Source organism: Prionailurus viverrinus, chromosome A3 (assembly GCF_022837055.1).
Source record: "Prionailurus viverrinus isolate Anna chromosome A3, UM_Priviv_1.0, whole genome shotgun sequence".
Classification (NCBI taxonomy): domain Eukaryota; kingdom Metazoa; phylum Chordata; class Mammalia; order Carnivora; family Felidae; genus Prionailurus; species Prionailurus viverrinus.
In genome coordinates, this window is record NC_062563.1 from 103687866 (window position 1) to 103707400 (window position 19535).

General features: G+C 42.0%; 1 protein-coding gene across 3 annotated transcripts in view; it reads right to left on the bottom strand.

Moving 5' to 3' along the window:
• Window positions 1–19535, bottom strand: part of TMEM87B (transmembrane protein 87B) — a 51166-nt gene that overhangs the window by 25954 nt on the left and 5677 nt on the right. For all 3 annotated transcript variants that reach the window (XM_047852746.1, XM_047852745.1, XM_047852744.1), the window contains exons 3-9: window positions 16159–16250; window positions 13041–13178; window positions 11789–11842; window positions 10108–10198; window positions 8660–8721; window positions 8241–8424; window positions 3971–4070 (exon numbers count right to left, since the gene is read on the bottom strand). In XM_047852746.1, coding sequence (XP_047708702.1) covers window positions 3971–4070; window positions 8241–8424; window positions 8660–8721; window positions 10108–10198; window positions 11789–11842; window positions 13041–13178; window positions 16159–16250 — 721 coding nt within the window. The remainder of the gene's footprint in view (window positions 1–3970; window positions 4071–8240; window positions 8425–8659; window positions 8722–10107; window positions 10199–11788; window positions 11843–13040; window positions 13179–16158; window positions 16251–19535) is intronic.

Sequence of the window (19535 nt, forward strand, 5' to 3'; positions counted from 1 at the left end):
TCATTATCTAATCAAATCAGCCTGCCCTGCCCCTGCCTCTGCTCAGTTTTAGGAAACAGCGTATTTCCCAGGAGGGAACAAGGCAGAAACAGCCTCAGAAAAAATGGGTCTCCTCCAGGACTTGAAGCTGTACAGATGCCCATGGAGCAACACGCTGAGGCCACACAGGTGCCAGACGATTCTGCTGCTGAAATGCAAGCCCCCCAAGGAACAGAGTGCAGGTGCTCACTCCAGGGAGCGGAACAGTTAGATTGGTGACGCCTAGGAGGGTCCGGGCCTACTTGTGTCACTGACAGAAACAGTAACTTAATTCTTTCATTAACGTCAATTAAAAACTGTTCTGGGATACATTTCATTAGAGAGAATCCACTAGTTTTCTGACTTGGGTAGAAAAAGAACAGGAGTATGAGGAGATCGACGTCTACCCCCTTTCTTCACTCAGTGGCCCAAACAAGAGTGCTAAGACATTTCAGTTTCCATTCTTTACATGGAAAAGAACTAAAATAACATTTTTGATTCTCTAAAGATATAGATGACTTGGGAAAATGCAAAGACAGTGATTTTGGCAATGAGTAATTTGAAAACAGAACTGAAACTTCATGAAATTTGCAAATCGTATCGCACAGACATTTTAGCTCAAAAACACTCTTACTGGAGTAATTAGAAGAAGAAAAAAAACCCCTGATTTTGGAAAAATACTTCATGTAGTCACTTTAAGATAAAATCCAACTGAAAATTAAACTAATATCCATAGCTTATATTTAAGACTGTATCTAATTTAGTTCATCAAAATTCTGACTCCTTACAGCCAGCTAACTGGAACCCTCCAATAGCCAGAAGTACGAGTGCTCTGAAGTGCATAACTAGAAAAGGGAGGCCCAAGATTCCACATGGGGATTCTGTGTTCTGACTACTATACAGGGCCAAAAACAAACAACCCCTCCCCTCCAAAAAAAAAAAACCCAAACAGCATTTGAGAAGGAATCTCAATAAATACCCAATGGAAAAAAGGTGTCTTGGCCAAAACCTTGCTAACTACAACAATCTCAAGCTCCCAAGCATATGTGTGTACATTCAGTGTGTATTTGCCGAGTGCCTACTGTGTGCCACGGACTACACTGGGCCTTAAGAAAACAGCAGGACACCTGCAGGCAAAGCTCCTACTCTATGGAAGTCACATTCAAGTGGGGGAACGAGACAATAAATCCTAACGTCTGTGTCAACTGGAGCTATAAATGGGGTGAGGGTCAGAGTGATGGAGGGTGTGCACCACATCGGGAATCCTGACAGTGCCAGCCTCTCCGGGAGAGGACGGTGAGCAGAAAAAAGAGAGTGAGGAAGCAAACCACGCCTGGGGTCTCAGGCAAGATGCTTATGGACAGAGGCCTTTACTGCACAGTGAGGAAATGTCTGCTGCGTTTAAGGAAGAGCAATCAGCAAGAAAGCCTGCAGGATGGAACAGAGTGTTCAAAAGGGAGAGTGGCAGGTGCGGTCGGCCATGTGCAAAAACAAAAAGGGAATGGGTTTGAGTGAGATGAGCAGAAGAGTAATGAGATAGGAGTTACATTTAAAAAGGATCATCTTAAAAAAAAATAAAAAACAAAATAAAATAAAAATAAAAAGGATCATCTTGGGACACGTGGGCGGCTCCGTCGGTTAAGCATCAGACTCTTGATTTCCGCTCAGGTCACGATCTCACAGTTCATGAGTTCAAGGCCTGTGTCGGGCTCTGCGCTGATAGCCTGGAGCCGGCTTAGGATTCTCTCTCCCTCCCTCTCTGCCACTCCCCTGGCTTGCTCTCTATCTCTCTCTCCAAATAAATAAAAATAAACTTTAAAAGGATCATCTTGGCCTCTGCTGTGTCTGAAAAGACTGACAGGAGACCAGAGCAGATGCCGGGAAACCAGTTAGGAGGGTACTAAAGTTATCTAGGGAGAGAAGATGGTGGTCGGGCCCAGGGTGGTAGCTGTGGAAGGGAGGGGTAGGTTCACTCTGGATGTGTCCTGACATTAGAGCCAAAAAACTAGATGAGTACGGCCCAGGGATATGAGTCGCGTGAGCAGGTCTGGGGTGCTTCAATGCTGGAGCTCAGGAAGACAAAGAGGGCCCAGCAGGGGAGGTTAGGAAGGAGCAGCCAGGGCCCCTGCACAAAGGCTAAGCAAGGCCATGTGGTTTTGGCAACCAGAGGTCAAGGTAATTGACAAGAGCAGTCTCAAGGGAGGAATGGAAGGAAAACTTCCTTGGGTGCGATCAGGAGAAAATGAGGACGTTGGAGTGGCAAGTACAGAGCACGCATCTGAGAAATAATGCTGCACAGGGGCGAGGGAATGAAGGAGCAGCAGAGGACAGCGCCGGCTGGGACCAAGCGAGGGTTGCTCCTGAAGATGACAGAAATAACAGCATGCTGATGGCAGTGACCCACCAGAGGAAAACTGATGAGACCGGAGCAAACAAAAGCAGCTGCTGGAACAGCTTCTTTAGCAGATGACAGGTAACAGGATCCAGAGCCCAGGAGCAGGGAAAGGACTAAACCATGTACCTTTCCTTCAAGAGGAGGAGAATGCTGCGCATGGTTCAGATATGGGAGGAATGGTACAGATTTGGGGGCAGGAAGGCATTGGAATTCCCTTCTGATGGCTTCTATTTCCTCAATGAGAAAAGAACCAAGATCAGGTAAGACAGATACGAGTAGGGAATCTGAGGCTGGAGGGGAGAGAACAGTCATAACAGTCTTCTGCACAGTGGAAAAGGGGCCAGAGACTGGCAAGGGGATCTAGAAGAACTACCAGGGACACTAAGGACGCACTTAAAAGTTCCGGGTCATGAAGCGACACGAGCCTGCAGTATGGTTGGGTGTTCTTCTCAGGCAGATTCTGCTTCTGCAGTAGGAGCCTGAAGCAGATGGAAAGCTGGATTTGTCAAGGGAGGCTGGCCAAGAGAAAGGCGGAGGGCTTCAGGTGCACATGGCGTGGCTGTGGGCATGGGTGTATGTTCAGCACCCTGAAGGATCAATGGAAGGTAGCAGGATCAAAAGGCCAGAGGCTATACTAAGGTCAAAGAATGAAGTGGGCTGATGTGTTAGGAAAAGTAAACAGGAAACAGAGAAGGTGACAGTGGAAAAGTGGATTGCTTAAATTTGCAGTTGTAAAGGGGGTACAGTTATACATAACAATAAAGTCTAGAAAATAGCAGTGGGAATCAGTAACTGAGGTGAGGGGACAGGTAAGAGCAGTGCAGGTGAGGGGGTGAGTTCAGGTTACTTACAGGATGGCCCACAAAGAAACTGAAATCACTGGGAATTCTGACACACGCAGTGTTGAGAAAGTCAGGGAGCAAGTACTCCATGAGTTAAGGGATGAAGGGAGAAGTCTGGAACTTAAAAGGTGACTGTAGTAAGAAGATATAGCAGGTGATCCAGGCTAAAAGCTTGAGCTCTGGGAATTAGAGAGTTTTTAAAAAGGCGATAAGGATAAAGAGGACAAGCTGTTCCATGTTCATTCGCAGTGACTCACAGGCATGGGAGAGAAAAGATCGGCAGCCTGAGGGGGCCTGGAAGAAGTAGGGTCCTCAGTGGACAGCCAGGTTTCAGTCCGAAATCCTGCTGACCTGGTGCTTAATCCTGTCTTTTACAATATTTGAGTGCAATCGTAAAAGCAGAACCATGTGTCTAGGAAATAGAAAATGGTTTAAACTTTAAGAATCGTTAAAAATTTTCGATTATCCTTAAAGTTGATTACTTCTTCATCTAACTATGAAAAGCCACACTGGACTTCAAATTCAAGATCTTTATTTGAGGACAGTGTCAAGTGGCCAGTACATGGAGGACCCGTGAAAACACGTCCTCACTGGTATTTCCCCACGGGGCTTGGATCACAGTACTAAGAAGTGTCCAGTTTCACAGAGCTCATAATGTAGTGGAAGGAGTTACAAGACTGGAAGCTCGATATATTTCCAACACGCCAATACTTACTTCACAATGCCGTAGCCCAAGCTCACAATGATCACAAGGAGGCGAGCCAATGTCCTCTTAACCGCAGATATCAACTCCGCAAATATCAATAAACCTTGGGCTGAGGGGAAGAAAGAAAAGAATTCATTCTGTGTACATCTAGAGGCCTGCCACCAAGATTCTAAAGATGTACTGTGTATTAACTACATTCTGACTCCAGACGAATTAGCCTTATTTGCTTTAAAGGTCATCTAATCCAACTGATGTTTGAAAACCTCAGTCTTGTATCAATCTAAAATCTCCCCCAGCTTCCCTCTGTTCTTGTTCTTCCCCTTGAGGTTATAAAGAACTTTCTGTCTTGTAAATATTTGAAAACCATAAGGTCCTCTAGAATTTTCTTTTCTCCAGGATGCCTTCATCATTTATTTATTTATGCTCCTACTGTGTGGCTACAATAGGAAGAGACACCATGATCCCTGCCCTCATGAAGCTGCTACTCTGGTGAGGACAAGTAAATACACAGAACTCAGTGTGGTGAGTGCTAGAGGCAACACAGCATCTCCCAGGACTATGAAGAAGCCAACTGAATCCACACTTAAGGGAGGTGCAAGTGGGTTCAGAAAAGCTTCGCAGAGGAAGCAACATCTAAGTCAGGATTTGAAGGCCTAGTAAAAGTTAAACATTTGGGGGGAATAAGAGAAAAGCAAAATAAATGGCACATGAAAAGGCATGGAGGAGAAAAGATGAAAAGTAAAATACTTTGCAAGAAATCAAAGTTCAGTGTATCTGTAGCAGAGAGTGTAACGGGGATATCAAAAAAAGAGGCTGGTGATAGAGGCAGGGATAATCACGCAGGGTGGTTAGGCCATGTTATGAATCTGGATTTTATGTGAAGGGCAGTGGGAAGTCAATGACTGTAAACAAGGGAGTAAAAAAGGAATTGGTAAACTATAGCCCACAGGTCAAATTTGGCCCTACATCTGTCTTTGTAAATAAAGCTTCATTGGAAGAGAGCCACGCCCATTTGTTCACGTGTTGACTGTGGCTGCTTTTGTGCTATAATGGCAGAGTTGAGTAGTAGCAACAGAGACCATATGGCCTGTAAAGCCAAAAATATTTACCATATGGCCTTTGCACAAGAAGTTTGCTGACTCTTGGAATAAAACGGACAGCTTGATTTTATCAAGACTGCTCTACTTAATGGCTTGGAGAGGAACGAGACTACCAGCAAGGAAAATGCTCAGGAAGCCATTCCAGAAATCCGGGTAAGAGACGATAAGAGCACAGTGCTGGCAGGGAAGATGGAGAGAACCAGAAAGATATACAGAAACAAGTAGTGAATCCACCTACTTAGTCTTGTTTTCAGCTCACAATTTTCCAACTTGTCCACAAGAAATCACAAGAGACCTCATCAAATGCCTTGTAGACAGATGTGGAACTAGAGGGAGAGGAAGAGGGTGGCAAAAAGGATGGCACCAAGGTCAACTGGCAGGGCCATCCACCGACAGGAATACCTGCAGGAGCATTAGGTTGGGACTAAAGTGAGTCAAAAGTACAAGGGTGGGAAAGGTGAGTTTCTTTTATGCCCTACAGAGATGAATGCAAGGCATTCAGAAGATGTTTGGCAGGTGACCAGTTACTAGGTCTGCAGCTCAGGACAGACATCTGGCCAGGAAGTTGAGCTTTAAGAAGAAAACAATGGATGAACTCCCTAAGAGCGGATGCAGAATGTGAAGAGGTTTAGGATAACAAATGTTTAAGGGTAGTGTGTTTTCAAATCCCTTCGTGAGCTGCTCAGTCGGGACTATTTCCCTCTTGGAATGAAGTGAATACAACTTTCCTGGCAGGTGGACCTTCTCAGTGTCTTGACTGCTAGCCCTCCTGCTGTAACCTAACACTGTAGGAGCTAGTGGGAGGCACAACTGCCTATAACTGTCTATGTTAAGCTGATTCATCAGCTTCAACCTTTAAATCCTTTAGAAAAGTTTCCCATTTATATTTTTTCAATTTATACTTGAACCCCAAGTTCAAGGTCTTACCTATTAGGTTTTACCTTTCCATTTGGGATATCAAATCTGTCTGCACCCCTTCAAGTACCTTCATGTGAGAAGGGTCCATCTAAAATTATTCTCTATACCCCCAGTATGAACAACTCCACCAGCCTCACATCATCCACAGAATTTTAGTGAATGCTCTCTACATATGCACAGGCCTGCAATAAATGTTAGGTATAACATTTAGGATAAACCAGCCACAAGGTCTAAAACCTGTGAGACAGGTGTCATTCAAAACCCCCTTCTAACCCAGTGGTTCTCAATCCTAGATGCATACTAGAATCATATGGGAAGCCTCTCAACAGAACCAATTCTTAGGCCTACTTCAACCAGAATCTCTGGCACTGGTATTGCTTGAAAGTTCTTCAAGGGACACTCATGTGCAGCCAGGGATGAGAACCACTGCTCCGGTGCTGTCCAACAGAAGTTTCCAGGATGATGGAGATGTTCTACATCCATGCTGTCCAATACAGTAATCAATGGTCACATGTGGCTACTGAGCATGTGAAATGCAGCTAGTACAACTGAGGAAATAAACTGCTAACTTCACTTAATTTAAACAGCCAGATGTGGTTTATGGCCACCACACTGGACGACACAGCTCTATACTGACAAGACTGATGGGTGCTTATGTGCACGGGCTCTTTAGATATGGCTGCACAGCCAGTTTTCAGTGCACATTTCTCCATCTTGTCCACAAGAAATCAAAGTTGTCAAATACCTTGAAGAAGTCCAGGTATACTAAGTTTAGAAGCACAAAAGAAGTCAATCTGATATGACCTATTCTTAAGGTCCCCGTGTTGGGTCCTAACAATCACTGTTTCCTGTCCCTGCAGGATCAGTGCTAAGCAAGACAGCCTGGGTTACAGAATTCCCACTTGGGAAAATCAGAAGGAGCAACAGCCATGTCGTCTGGCACCTGTCCCTCTCACAGGACTCCTCAAAGACGCTGACAGCAGCCTGGGGCTTCTCTCCCAAGCCTTTCTCGTGTCATCTCAGACACAGGGCTTGAAGTCCGTGAGGATGGCAAGAGCTTCTGTGGCTCCCCACTGAAGTTCAAGCCACCCTCAACGCTCCCTAGGCAAGAGAGGATCACCACTCAGAGCAAAGGAGCTGAACTGCCTTATTTCACATTCAAGAATGCTTTACTCTCCAGCCAGGAGCAGCAGCCTCACCCCTCCTTCATTATTTTATTTAGAGCACACACGTGCACACATGCGCGCGTGCGCGCGCACACACACACACCCCCCACTAAAACCTCTTATAGAATAATAATACCTCTTATGTGCCTCCTTGAATGTTTGTCTTTTCTTTCTTCTTTTGTACCTACCCTTTTATTTTGGGAAATTACAAACATTCCCCAACACAGAAAAAGCAGTATAGTGAACTCCCATGTGCCCAATACTCAGCTTCAATAATTATCAACATTAGGGCAAATCTGTTTCATCTACATTCCAACTCACTCTTCTTTTTTCCTGGAGTATTATAAAAATAAATAGCCGACATAATCACACCCTATAAAAATCTGCACAAAGATCATTTTAGCTGATCACTCAGAACTGATCACTCCTGAGTGCTTTCATCCCTTTGGAGCTACCTCCCTTTTCAAAGGCTGGGTGATGGGATTGTACCTTTACCTCTCTGGCCTTTTTGCATTCCACCTTCTAGAAACCTGGGGCACACATCTGAGGATGCCCGCCTTCCTGCCCTTTCTGATTCACACACTTCCCTGTGTAAACTGTGAGGGGCCTCCACTGGTCACATGAAGTTCTGTGTGAGAACGAAGAGACAGAGAGAACACAAGAAGGCTGCAGGCACATCCATCCCAGAACTACTGATTTTACTGCGTGGGGCCAGATTTTCCTTCTTTTCTTTTGTGGAGGAGAAAGGAGAAGGAAGAGTATGGGAAAATGACAGAGAAATATGTTAAAAGGATCAGTAGCACCTAAAGTGCCCCCCTCTGGAACTTTTATTGATTTAATCCAATCACTGAAGTGGGAGTTTTCTTTTCCCCAGGAGGAAAGTGAGGGAAAGAAGGGAAATGGAAAATGAGGACAATACAGGCACTAGCCTAGATCAGAGTCCTACTCTCACGTTCTCATCTTGGCTCTTGTTGTCTTCATCTATAACGCAACTGTTCCCAAATCACTGTACAAAGGAGGCCTCCCGCAGCTCTGCTCACAAATGCTAGGGGCCTCTTGGGTCATATAGTATTTATGGAGAGAGTCACAGCTTACTTGATAGCCCAGTGCTGCTGATGTTTTGATATTCGGTATAAAAAACTGCTTTTTCAAGCATTCCCAGGAAAATAACAGCTGCAATCCAGAACTGAATTCTTAATATATCTTTCCAATAACAGGCAGACCACATCAGCCACAGTACGCCATATAAAATATAAACGATACACATCACCATGTAAAACTGTAGGAAGAAGAGCAATTTTAGTCAGTTAAGGCTTGTGATCACTTGAAAATGGACATTTCTTCATTCAAGTATCCAGTCTTTTATTTTCCTGTCACCCTAGCCAAAAACAGAGGGTATACCAAAGTATTAGCTACTAAGGAATACCACCACTGAGCTCTTTAAGTTGTTAGATTTTCCAATTAGGATATAAAATTCATTTTTAAAAAAGGAAAAAATGATGAGAAATACTCACAATCATTAGTGGCCAATCTGACGCAGAAATATATCCATGAGGCCCGATCATAGAAAGAGAAACTGGTGAAGATGGGGATAAAGACATCAAAGAATTAAATTACCAATCAGTCTTTTCTTATATTTTTAAACGTAAGCTCATTTCCCAGAAGGTTCCAAGAACACACACCAAGCCGACAAATCTGCATTTTTACCTAAGACACACAATGTATTGGCTAATTACCAGTCATTAACATGTAATCTTACCAAGATACCTTTACTTGTATACATGCTGTTGTAAAACCTGGGCCAAATCTGATCTTATGCAGACAGTAAAGCAGTACCGGCCTTAGGTTGGCCCCATGTTGAGTCGCTGACCTCACTGAGGACTTTGTCTTCCTTACTGTAACTTGGGATAAATTACTGAGTTCAAGCATCTAGTTTGGGTCATTGTCCAAGGTGACAATAATAAACAGAGTGCCAAATAAAGTACAAGACTTGCAGAGCTCAGTAACTGCTTCTGTTACTAACTAGTAGGGCCTTAAAACTGCCTGCTGCTATCAGGGGAAAAGACGCAATACCTGGGAAGCCGGGGGTTGTGGGGGGACACACAAGTCCAGGTGGCAGCTCTCTTATTTGGCTCTTATCTGGCCCACTATGTCATCTGTGGGAGGAAGCCCCACGGCCCACTCGTCCAGAGCAGCCACCTCCACCAGCTTCCCCTGTAGTACACCAGTTCTGTGCCTCCTCTGAAGCAACGCCTATGTCCCCTCAGTACTTTCTGCCTCCCCGCTGGACTGGGCAATTCTCAAAGGCAAAGCCTGGCTTCACACCTGTGTCCCCAGTGGGTGAATCAGAGCAGGATCCTCACATGCTGTTTGGCTACCACTGGTCCAACAGACGCTACTCTGGAAAACAACAGCCGAAGCAATTCTACGATCTGTGAAAGCATTCAGTCCCTTGAAGATTGCTTATTGTAAGCCCACTCTTGCATTGGGGGTGGGGAGTGGGCAGAGCTCACAGACCACCGTGGCTATCGTTGCCAGACAGGCTACTTCTACTCCTAAGCTACAGACAGATGCTTTAAAATGAGAATTTTAAATGCCTGGTGATGGCCATTTTCCTGATATAGAATATAATCTACTTCAAATACAATTAAAATGTTGCCTAGCCATCTCTATATTAGGAATTTTTTTTTAATCTGAAAGGATAAAGAATTTTATATCCCACTGGAGTTTGAAATTTTAAAAATTTATCTTAATTTTAAATTTCCAATCCATTAAAACATATAATAGTAAGATAAGCAAAAAGTTTTAAGTCCCCCGGATAAATAGGTCGTTTGTTTTTGTGATTCACAGAGATTTGTTTTGCAATGATGTATTTTAACCAAAAAATGTAGATTTGGGTCAATGACAAAAACACAGAATACAGTAAAAGCAGACAGCAAACACACATGCAGTTTAAATATACCATTCAAATTCCATCTTGCATCTGTTTTGTCCGTTTTCACAGAAACAACAAATATATGAAATCCATCTCTCTGTGTTCTAGCTATCACATCCTGAAACAGGAAAAAAAAAAAATATCCTTTATGTTGTTTTAAAAAATTGCTATAGAAAATATAAACAATTGTTCACCACATTTTAAAACAACTTTTAGTAACTGAATTGGGTTACTTTTCACTGTTTCAAATTTTTTTTAAGTTTATTTATTTTGAGAGAGAGAGAGAAAATGAGCAGGGGAGGGGCAGAGGGGGGCAGGTAGAGAGAGAATCCTAAGCAGGCTCCTTGCTGTCAGCACAGAGCCCAACATGGGGCTCAAACTCACAAACCGTGAGATCATGACCTGGGCCCAAAACCAAGAGTCGGTTGCTCAACTGACTGAGCTGCCCAGGTGCCCCACTTTTCAGTCTTTTGAAACAATGAAAAAAAATGGTAGGTAGTGGAGGGACAGTGGACACTGGAAGGATTTCCCTCACTGTTTTCTCACCATGGGCCTCTCAGAACCAAAGCAATGGAAGAGGAGAAAGCTTTTTCTACTCTTCAATTTTTCTACTTTCAGTATTCCTAAAGAATTTCCCCTGAATGTTACCATTCTATGTTTTACTTAATATTACCATTCAAATATTTTTTCCTAATATTACCCTTCCCACATTTTATCCTAATATCAAGCATTCAGTTTTTAATTTTTATTACATTTATTTATTTTTGAGAGACAAGAGTGCAAGTGGGGGAGGGTCAGAGAGACAGGGAGACACAGAATCCAAAGCAGGCTCCAGACTCTGAGCCATCAGCACAGAGCCTGATGCGGGGCTTGAACTCACGAACTGTGAGATCGTGACCTGAGCTGAAGTAGGAGGCTCAACTGACTGAGCCACCCAGGCGCCCCTCAAGCATTCAGTTTTTAAATGGGTGTGGTTTTGAACTGAACTGGGGGAGTTAGAAGTCAGATAACATTGTTAGAGAGACTGCACAGATTTGGTACATAGGTTCAGTTACTTATTAAGATCTATGTTACTAGCAGTCCTGCCGGGAAAGGACACTGCTCATTGTAATGCCTGTGAACGCCACAATGCCCCCACATAACTGAATCAAACTTTTCACATACATCCTTCTAGAAGACTTCCTATCTTTCCCTTTCATTTCCTACTCCTCCACCTGAGACACAGCCTGTGCAAAGCTGGAAACACAAAGGATGACAAGATAAAAGCAAAGCAAGCTCTCCTAAACCTGTCTTCAGTCCCTACACACAGCTGCTTCCAACCCTCCCCACCTCTTGGTCTTGTGACTTTCAGAATTCCCCCAAATACCAAATTCTCTCCTCCCCGGTGCTACACTCATGGACTCTATCTATTTATTTCCATCTTCAATGATGATCCAGACCAGCCCATTGCTATGCTAGGGATTTGAAAAAAGGCTGCAAAGAAGTTAACCTTAAGTTACAACCTAAAAGGAATTTTTAAACAAAGACAGAAACAAATACATACAAAATTCATATAGATACACACAAAAATATACTATTTGATATAACGCTTCTTTTTTTCTTCCCCACTTCTAATAACCCTACTGTATATCACCGTCCAAGTATCTATTCTTTTCAGGCTTACTAGAACTTGTATACATTTGATTTAAAGACAAATAAAATGACTTACTGTAGATCCTTCCTGGTTGGAAACATTTCTGATATTTGTAATTAGTTCCTTATTCTGGAAAAACAAACAACATAATCCCATTTTATATTGCTGCATTTCTATGGGGGAAAAGCTGTCTTAACAATCAAGAAAAAAATATGTTATGAGAAAAGTAAAGATTTGAAAGCTAAACACCAGAGAACACATCTCTTTGTAGCCCAAACATGAGTAACAAAATCCTGCTTTTGAAAAAAATTTTTAAAAAAGTTTTTTTAAATCTATTTATTTTTGAGAGACAGAGAGTCAGATGCAAGTGGGGGAGGAACAGAGGGAGAGGGAGACACAGAATCTGAAACAGACTCCAGGCTCTGAACTGTCAGCACAGAGCCCAACATGGGGCTCAAAATTCATGAACCTCAAGTTCATGACCTGAGCCGAAGTCAGACGCTCAACCAACTGAGCCACCCAGGCGCCCCATTGAAAAATTATTTTTTAAATCAAGATAGTGGCTACCTTTGGTGGGGAAGGTATTAGGAACTAAAAGGGGAGTCTAGGTGCTAAAATATTCTGTACTTGATCTGGGCCTATACTGGTGTGTTCAGGTTCTGAAAATTCATCAAGCCATCCACTCCTGATATGTACACTTTACATTCATCACACCTCAATACACATTTTAAGAACCCTTTACTATTTTTACCAAAGATATATTTTCATTTCAGAATTTACAGAACAAAAATAAGATAAAATGACCCACAGCCTCACAACTCATGGATGAGTGCTATCAACATTTTGGGATCTAATATTCCAGACAGGGAGGGAAGTAAGTGCATAAGGGAGGGGACAGTGTTCAAGTAGGTTAAGTGTGATAAGTCAAGAAGGCTGGCAGACCTTTGGTAAGACTAAGAGACCACCAGATCTCACATGGAGGTCACTGGAAACCTTGACTAGCTGTTCTGATGGAGTAATGGGGGCAAAGGTAGGACTGGAGTGGAAACAAGAGAGAGTGACAGATGAACTGACAACAGATCAGGATAGGAAGACAAAAGGGCTCTTTTTCAAGAGTGTTGCTGCAAAGGGGTACAAAGAAATGGAACAACGGTGCCAGTACCTTACTTATTACCTACTACCACACATTCAAAAGAACTTAACCTAAAAATAACTAATTAAGCACCTTTCTTTTATCAAAATGTTGACAGAATAGAATGTAAGTTACTACTTGTATTCAGTGGGAGTACAGTAAATTCTACTTTGACATGACAACACATATACTCACATTCAATGAGGGAAACACCTGTAAGTCACTGTTGCAATTTATGTTTTCATATTTTGTTGTCCAACATTCAACGTTCTTGAAATAATGACCACAAAAGTCTTCATCAACGCTAGGTTCATGTTTTTGTGATAGCTCCTCCTACTCAAGGCAAAATTCTGGGTTATAATTTGTTTCCACGCTTCTTACTCAGGAAGATAAGTAAAACTTAACATCTAAATGATATCAAAGATTTATTCAGTTTGGAGCACTTAAAAACATGCAGAACAAAATACTGAAAAGAAAAACATTTTTAAGTGTTTTTTTAATGTTTATTTTTTAGAGAGAGAGATGGGGGATGGTGGGGGAGGTGCAGAGAGAGAGAGGGAGATACAGAATCTGAAACAGGCTCTAGGCTCGGAGCTGTCAGCACAGAGCCCCACGCGAGGCTCAAACTCACGAACTGTGAGATCATGACCTGAGCCAAAGTCAGATGCTTAACCGACTGTGCTACTTAGGCATCCCAAGAAAAATGTTTTAAATATAATTTTAAGTATGATGAAGTTATCATGACATGTTAGCCATTCCAATATGCTCAGACACAGTAACACATAATGCAAGCATAATCTTACAGGAAGAAAGGTGATACGGTATTATCGCAGGAGATGGTTCACGGAGAAATAAAAACTATTTTGTCCTGAGGCTACTTTCATTTTATCCCATGTATAAAAAGATTTTACAAAGAAAAGCAGCATTTAACAATAAGGAAAGATAGGGGCGCCTGGGTGGCTCAGTCGGTTAAACCTCCGACTTCAGCTCAGGTCATGATCTCGCGGTCCGTGAGTTCGAGCCCCGCGTCGGGCTCTGGGCTGATGGCTCAGAGCCTGGAGCCTGCTTCCGATTCTGTGTCTCCCTCTCTCTCTGCCCCTCCCCCGTCCATGCTCTGTCTCTCTCTGTCTCAAAAATAAATAAACGTTAAAAAAAAAAAATAAACAATAAGGAAAGATAAACCAAAGACAGATGAATAAAACCAGGCTCCTAATGGCAGCTTCTAGTCATCAATAAAAGGTTAAGTTGGCTTCGACTGGCCAGTAGGAAACAGTTTGAGCCAAATAAATACAAAATAGTAACAGATTATAACCCATCTAACAAAGTAAAATTCAATGAGTCCATGCTGATGACTGCTCAGGTGACTGACTGACAGGTAAGACAAGAGGAAAAGAACAGGCTCATCTTCATGGAAGAATGTTAACAAAGCAGAAGGAAATATGGAATTAGAAAATCACCACTAAGCAATTATCAGAGCAATAGCTGATTCATCAGGCAAGAGTCAAAGGATGTTCAAACAAGAACTGATGAAAAATCAGGATATTCACACACAAGTACAAAAGTACTTCTTCACAAGTTATTGTTAACAACAAAGAGAACAGTCGTAACTACAGCGGAGAAACCTGGCAGAAATGTCCTTAACCAACAGATCAAAAGTTATCATTACCAAAAATGGGACAAACCCGAATTCTTTGGTACTCCTGCCAAAAATATAACCAGAATCTAATCAAGAGGAAACATCAGAAGTGCTGGAACTGAGGGACATTTTATAAAAATAAGTGGCTTGTATACTTCAAATATATCAATCAGTGTCATATCGTGAAAGACAAAAAACGAAAACAAAAACAAAACAGAAACTGTAGAAATGCACTGTGACGCTAGATTGGATCTTGTACCAGGAAAAAAAAAAATACAACAACAAACTGCCAAAAAGGATGTTTTGGGAACACCGGCAAAACTTTATTAAGATCTATTTGTTAGATAATAATTTTGTATCAATGTTAAATTCCCTCAATTTTGGGGCGCCTGGGTGGCACAGTCGGTTAAGCGTCCGACTTCAGCCAGGTCACGATCTCGCGGTCCGTGAGTTCGAGCCCCGCGTCGGCCTCTGGGCTGATGGCTCAGAGCCTGGAGCCTGTTTCCGATTCTTGTCTCCCTCTCTCTCTGCCTCTTGCCCGTTCATGCTCTGTCTCTCTCTGTCCCAAAAATAAATAAACGTTGAAAAAAAAAATTAAAAAAAAAAAAAATCCCTCAATTTTATCACTGCACTGTGCAAGCTAAGTGAACACCTTTGTTCTTAAGAAACACACCGAAGTATTTAATTTTTTTTTTTTTTAACATTTATTTATTTTTGAGAGACAGAGAGAGGCGGAGCATGAGCAGGGGAGGGGGAGAGAGAGAGAGGGAGACACAGAATCTGAAGCAGGCTCCAGGCTCTGAGCTGTCAGCACAGAGCCTGACGCGGGCTCAAACTCACGAACTGCGAGACTACGACGTGAGCTGAAGTCAGACACTCAACCAACTGAGCCACCCAGGCATCCCAGGACACACTGAAGTATTTGGTATGTAGGGGTAAAATAACAGGGAATAAAGTCACAAAGGCAATATTTGAGGACAATGGCACCTTTCACCCCAAATGGAAAGACAATACAGATAAAAGTATGGAAATGCACACGATTCATGCTAGGAGCACACAAACAACAGGTAAGCCGTGAAGGAAATGACTGTGAGCAACCATCGGGAGACCTGTCACAGGAGAACACCTTGCTGAGCCCAGTGGACCCTGCAGGGGAAGAAGAAACCCAGTGGGGCCTCTTTCCTCTTCTTACACCCTCCCCCTTCTTTCCTTGGCAGGGGCGGGTCGGTGGGGGGGGGGGGGTCTCCTTTCCCCTCACCTCTTTGGGAGATCTACTTCTACTCACTAAAGCTACCTGACTTCACTAAAGTTCTAGGTGTCCTGTCACTAATTTTTTGAATGAAGTAAAACTTTCACATTTCTTTCTTAAATGTGTTGATTTTTATTTGTATGTGACCCACAACATCTTTATCTACAGTTCCTACATGACTGATTTAAATATTTACTAACATTTCTCTCAAGACAAAAAGGAAACTAAAAGATTTGTTTCCTTCTCAGAAGGTATATACTTTGATAAAAATTAAAACATTTCTTGCCTAAGTCCCAAAATAAATCTGTGGCACTTTTAAAACTACAATCCACATTTCTGGCCTCCTCACCTGATGAGCTAATAAATCTTTATACTCATAATTTTTCCTTCATACCTTTATGTACCTTAAAAATTTGCATTTTACTTACCTCCAGCTTAGAATATTCATTCTGACAGGTATGATACTTCAAATACCACTCGATGGTAAACTTCACAGGCCCAGAACAACTGAATGACTTAACTGTTTAGAAAAAAGAAAGTCTTATTGTACAACAATCCTATATGTACTCCTAGGTAAGCTTTCAGGTTTCAAGAATGCAACTTAAAATAGGTTACTATAATGAAACAATGAATAAAATATTACCTAATTTCTCCCCCAAATCACTGCAACATGAGATAAGTTCATTAAATTAAATTATTATAGTTAACCAAATACTATTCATTTAATCTGTACGTTAAATCCAGCATTAAAATCAACTGAGTAACAGAATATGCTAAGTCACTGCTCACCGCACTCTAAACTCTTCTCTTCACTAACTTATTCATTCAAAAAATAGTGAGTGAGCACCCCTTGTGTGCCAGAAAGAGACATAATGGTAAACGAAAACAACCCCTGTCCTTGATATTAGAGGTATTGGGCAGGGGAGGAATAACAGTTAAATAGGCACCTTAGACAGAATAAGGGGCTGAGAACAGGGAGTCAGAGGAGCCCTGAGCAGGGCACCTAGCATAGTCTAGGAGGGCATAAAGAAGGGGTGCTGACAGGCTTACTGGTGGAGGAGACCTCTAATGTGAAGAGCAGGAGTTAGCTAGGTGATGAGGAGGGTGGAAACAGTATATGCAAATGTTCAGGGCAGGGTATGTGAGAGCAGGCATGAGTATGACCACCTGAAAATAGTTTGCTATGGTCAGAACACAGATTGGGGAAAGAGGGAAGAGCTGAAGCTGGAGTAGAGTGCTGGAGAAAAGTCATAAGGGGTACTATGCTTTGCTAAGGAGTTTTCCTTTATTTTGAATGTTACAAAGTAACACCAAATATTTCAGGTAGGAGGGTAACATGATCAGACAGACTGAAAAGGATTAAGTCTAGAATTAGGAAGAGCTCTTTTGGGAGTGTCATCACAACATGGCAGCTGGCTTCCCACAGAATAGGCCATCAGAGAGAAAGAGCAAAGAAGAAGCCACAGTATCTTTTATGACCTAGTTTCAGAAGTGATATGCCATTAGCTCTATCATATTTCTTGGTTAGACCAACCTTGATACAATATGGTAGGGGACTACATAAGGACATGAATACCAGGAGGCTGGGATCACTGTGAACCAGAAGGGAACCACTGGTAACCAGAAGGAATCCAAACCGAGCCCCGAGACTGCAGTTCAAGAAGCTGAGGCTGGTAGAATTTCTGGGGTAGAATACTCAAGAGCTGGAACCTGCACAGAGAGAGAGTAAAAGAAATCTGGACAGAGATACTATTGAGCCTGCCTGCATGGCAGCCAGCCCATGCATAGAAAGAAGCCCAATCATTCTCAGAGGTCATACAGGGCTCGTAACTGTTTGAGTTTCCACTAGCAAGCGTGGAGGGGCCTCATTAAATATACCAAGCATTCAGGAGAAATGTAGCAGGGTCACATCTTAGAAGTGGTGCTAAGTTGGCCCTACAGTTAAAGCTACTCCAGATCCATCCTGAAAGCAATTAAACACAAAACTGGAAAAGATCAAACTCACCCAAAAGAAACTCAGCTGTCTGCCAGAACAAAGTCAAAGGAATACAACTATATAATACAATTATAGCACTTAAGAAGCTAATATTCATGATATCCACCATCCAACCAAAACCCTAGACAGAAAAAGAAAAAATTAACTCATAATCATGATAGATTAGTCATTATGATAAAAATGGAAGGGACAAAGATGATTAGCAGAGAAGAATATTAAAGCTGTTATAAATATTTTCCATATGCTGAAAGATGTAAAGGAAAATATGAAAATATTGAGAAAAAAGATATTAAAAAACAAACTTCTAGAGATTAAAAAAATTACAATATCCAAGTAAGAAGTTCACTTTATGAGACTAACAGGAGATTAAATACTGGAGAAGAAAAGATCACTGAATTTGAAGACAAAGCAATAGAAAGATTCAAAATGAAGCACAGAAAGAGACTGAAAAAAAATTAACAAGGCCTCAGTGATCCGTGAGACAATATCGAGCAGTCTAACATATATGCAAATTGAGCCCCAGAGAGGGAGGACAGGGAAGTGGGGACAGAGTATCTAAATCCATAATCCAATGTAAAAGATGAGGATTTTTTTCAGTGTGGATATCCAGTTGTTCCAGCATCATTTATTGAAAAGACTATTCTCTCTCTAAAGAACTATCTTGGCATCTTTGTTGAGAAGCAACTGGCCTCATAAACGTGGGTTTATTTCTGGGCTCTCTGATCTATTTTTTTTTTAATTTTTTAATATTTATTTATTTTTGAAAGAGAGAGACAGAGCATGAGTGGAGGAGGGGCAGAGAGAGACAGAGACAGAATCTGAAGCAGGCTCCAGGCTTTGAGGGGTCAGCACAGAGCCTGACATGGGGCTCAAACCCATGCGCCATGAGAACATAACCTGAGCAGAAGTCGGACGCCTAACCCACTGAGCCACCCAGGCACCCCTCTGATCTGTTTCATTGTTCTGTGTATCTATCCTTATGCTAGTACCACACTGCTACAGTTACTGAAGCTTTATGTAGGTTTTGAAATAAAATAGTAAAAGTCTTCCAACTTTGTTCTTTTACTAAAATTGCTTTGGCTATTCTAGGTTCTTTGCACTTGCATATAAATTTTAGATACAGCTAGTCAATTTCTACATAAAAGTCAGCTTGGATTTTGATTGAAATTAGCTGAATTTATAGACCAATCTGGGGAAAACAGACAGTATAACGGTAGCTACAGAGTTTTCATAGATGTCTTTACCAGCTTAAGGAAGTTCCTTCTATTTCTAGTTTTCTAAGTGTTTTTATCATGAATGGGTGTTGAATTTTTTCAAATATTTTTCTGTACATATTGAGATGACTATATAGCATATTTCTTTTATTCTGTGTAGGGGGTGAATAACATTGAGAGATTTTCAGCAGCAATTCCACAAGACTACCTCTTGAATGGGCTACCAAAAGAGGGGTCGCCTAAAGGAAAGTCAGATGTCTCATCTACCAAACGGCAGGGACACATATCCAAGGGACTAATTCTTAGATTTTTGCAGGCATTAAAATTGGTTCTGTGAGAACACAGAGCCTCATTCTCACTCCTTCATTACAACACCAATTTAGATGTATAATCTGGAATGTCCAATTACTGCTTCAAATGAACAGTAACTGTAAAGTGGTTGTGTAATGATTAACTCTCTCCCTTCAGCATGTCTTCCTGGACACCCAAAGGTGATGAAAGCTGCTTGATGAGCATGGCACCAGAATGAAGGCTCAGATGGATACTACGTCTACATCTATCAGCCACATGTCCTACCTACAGTCACAGCTCAAGA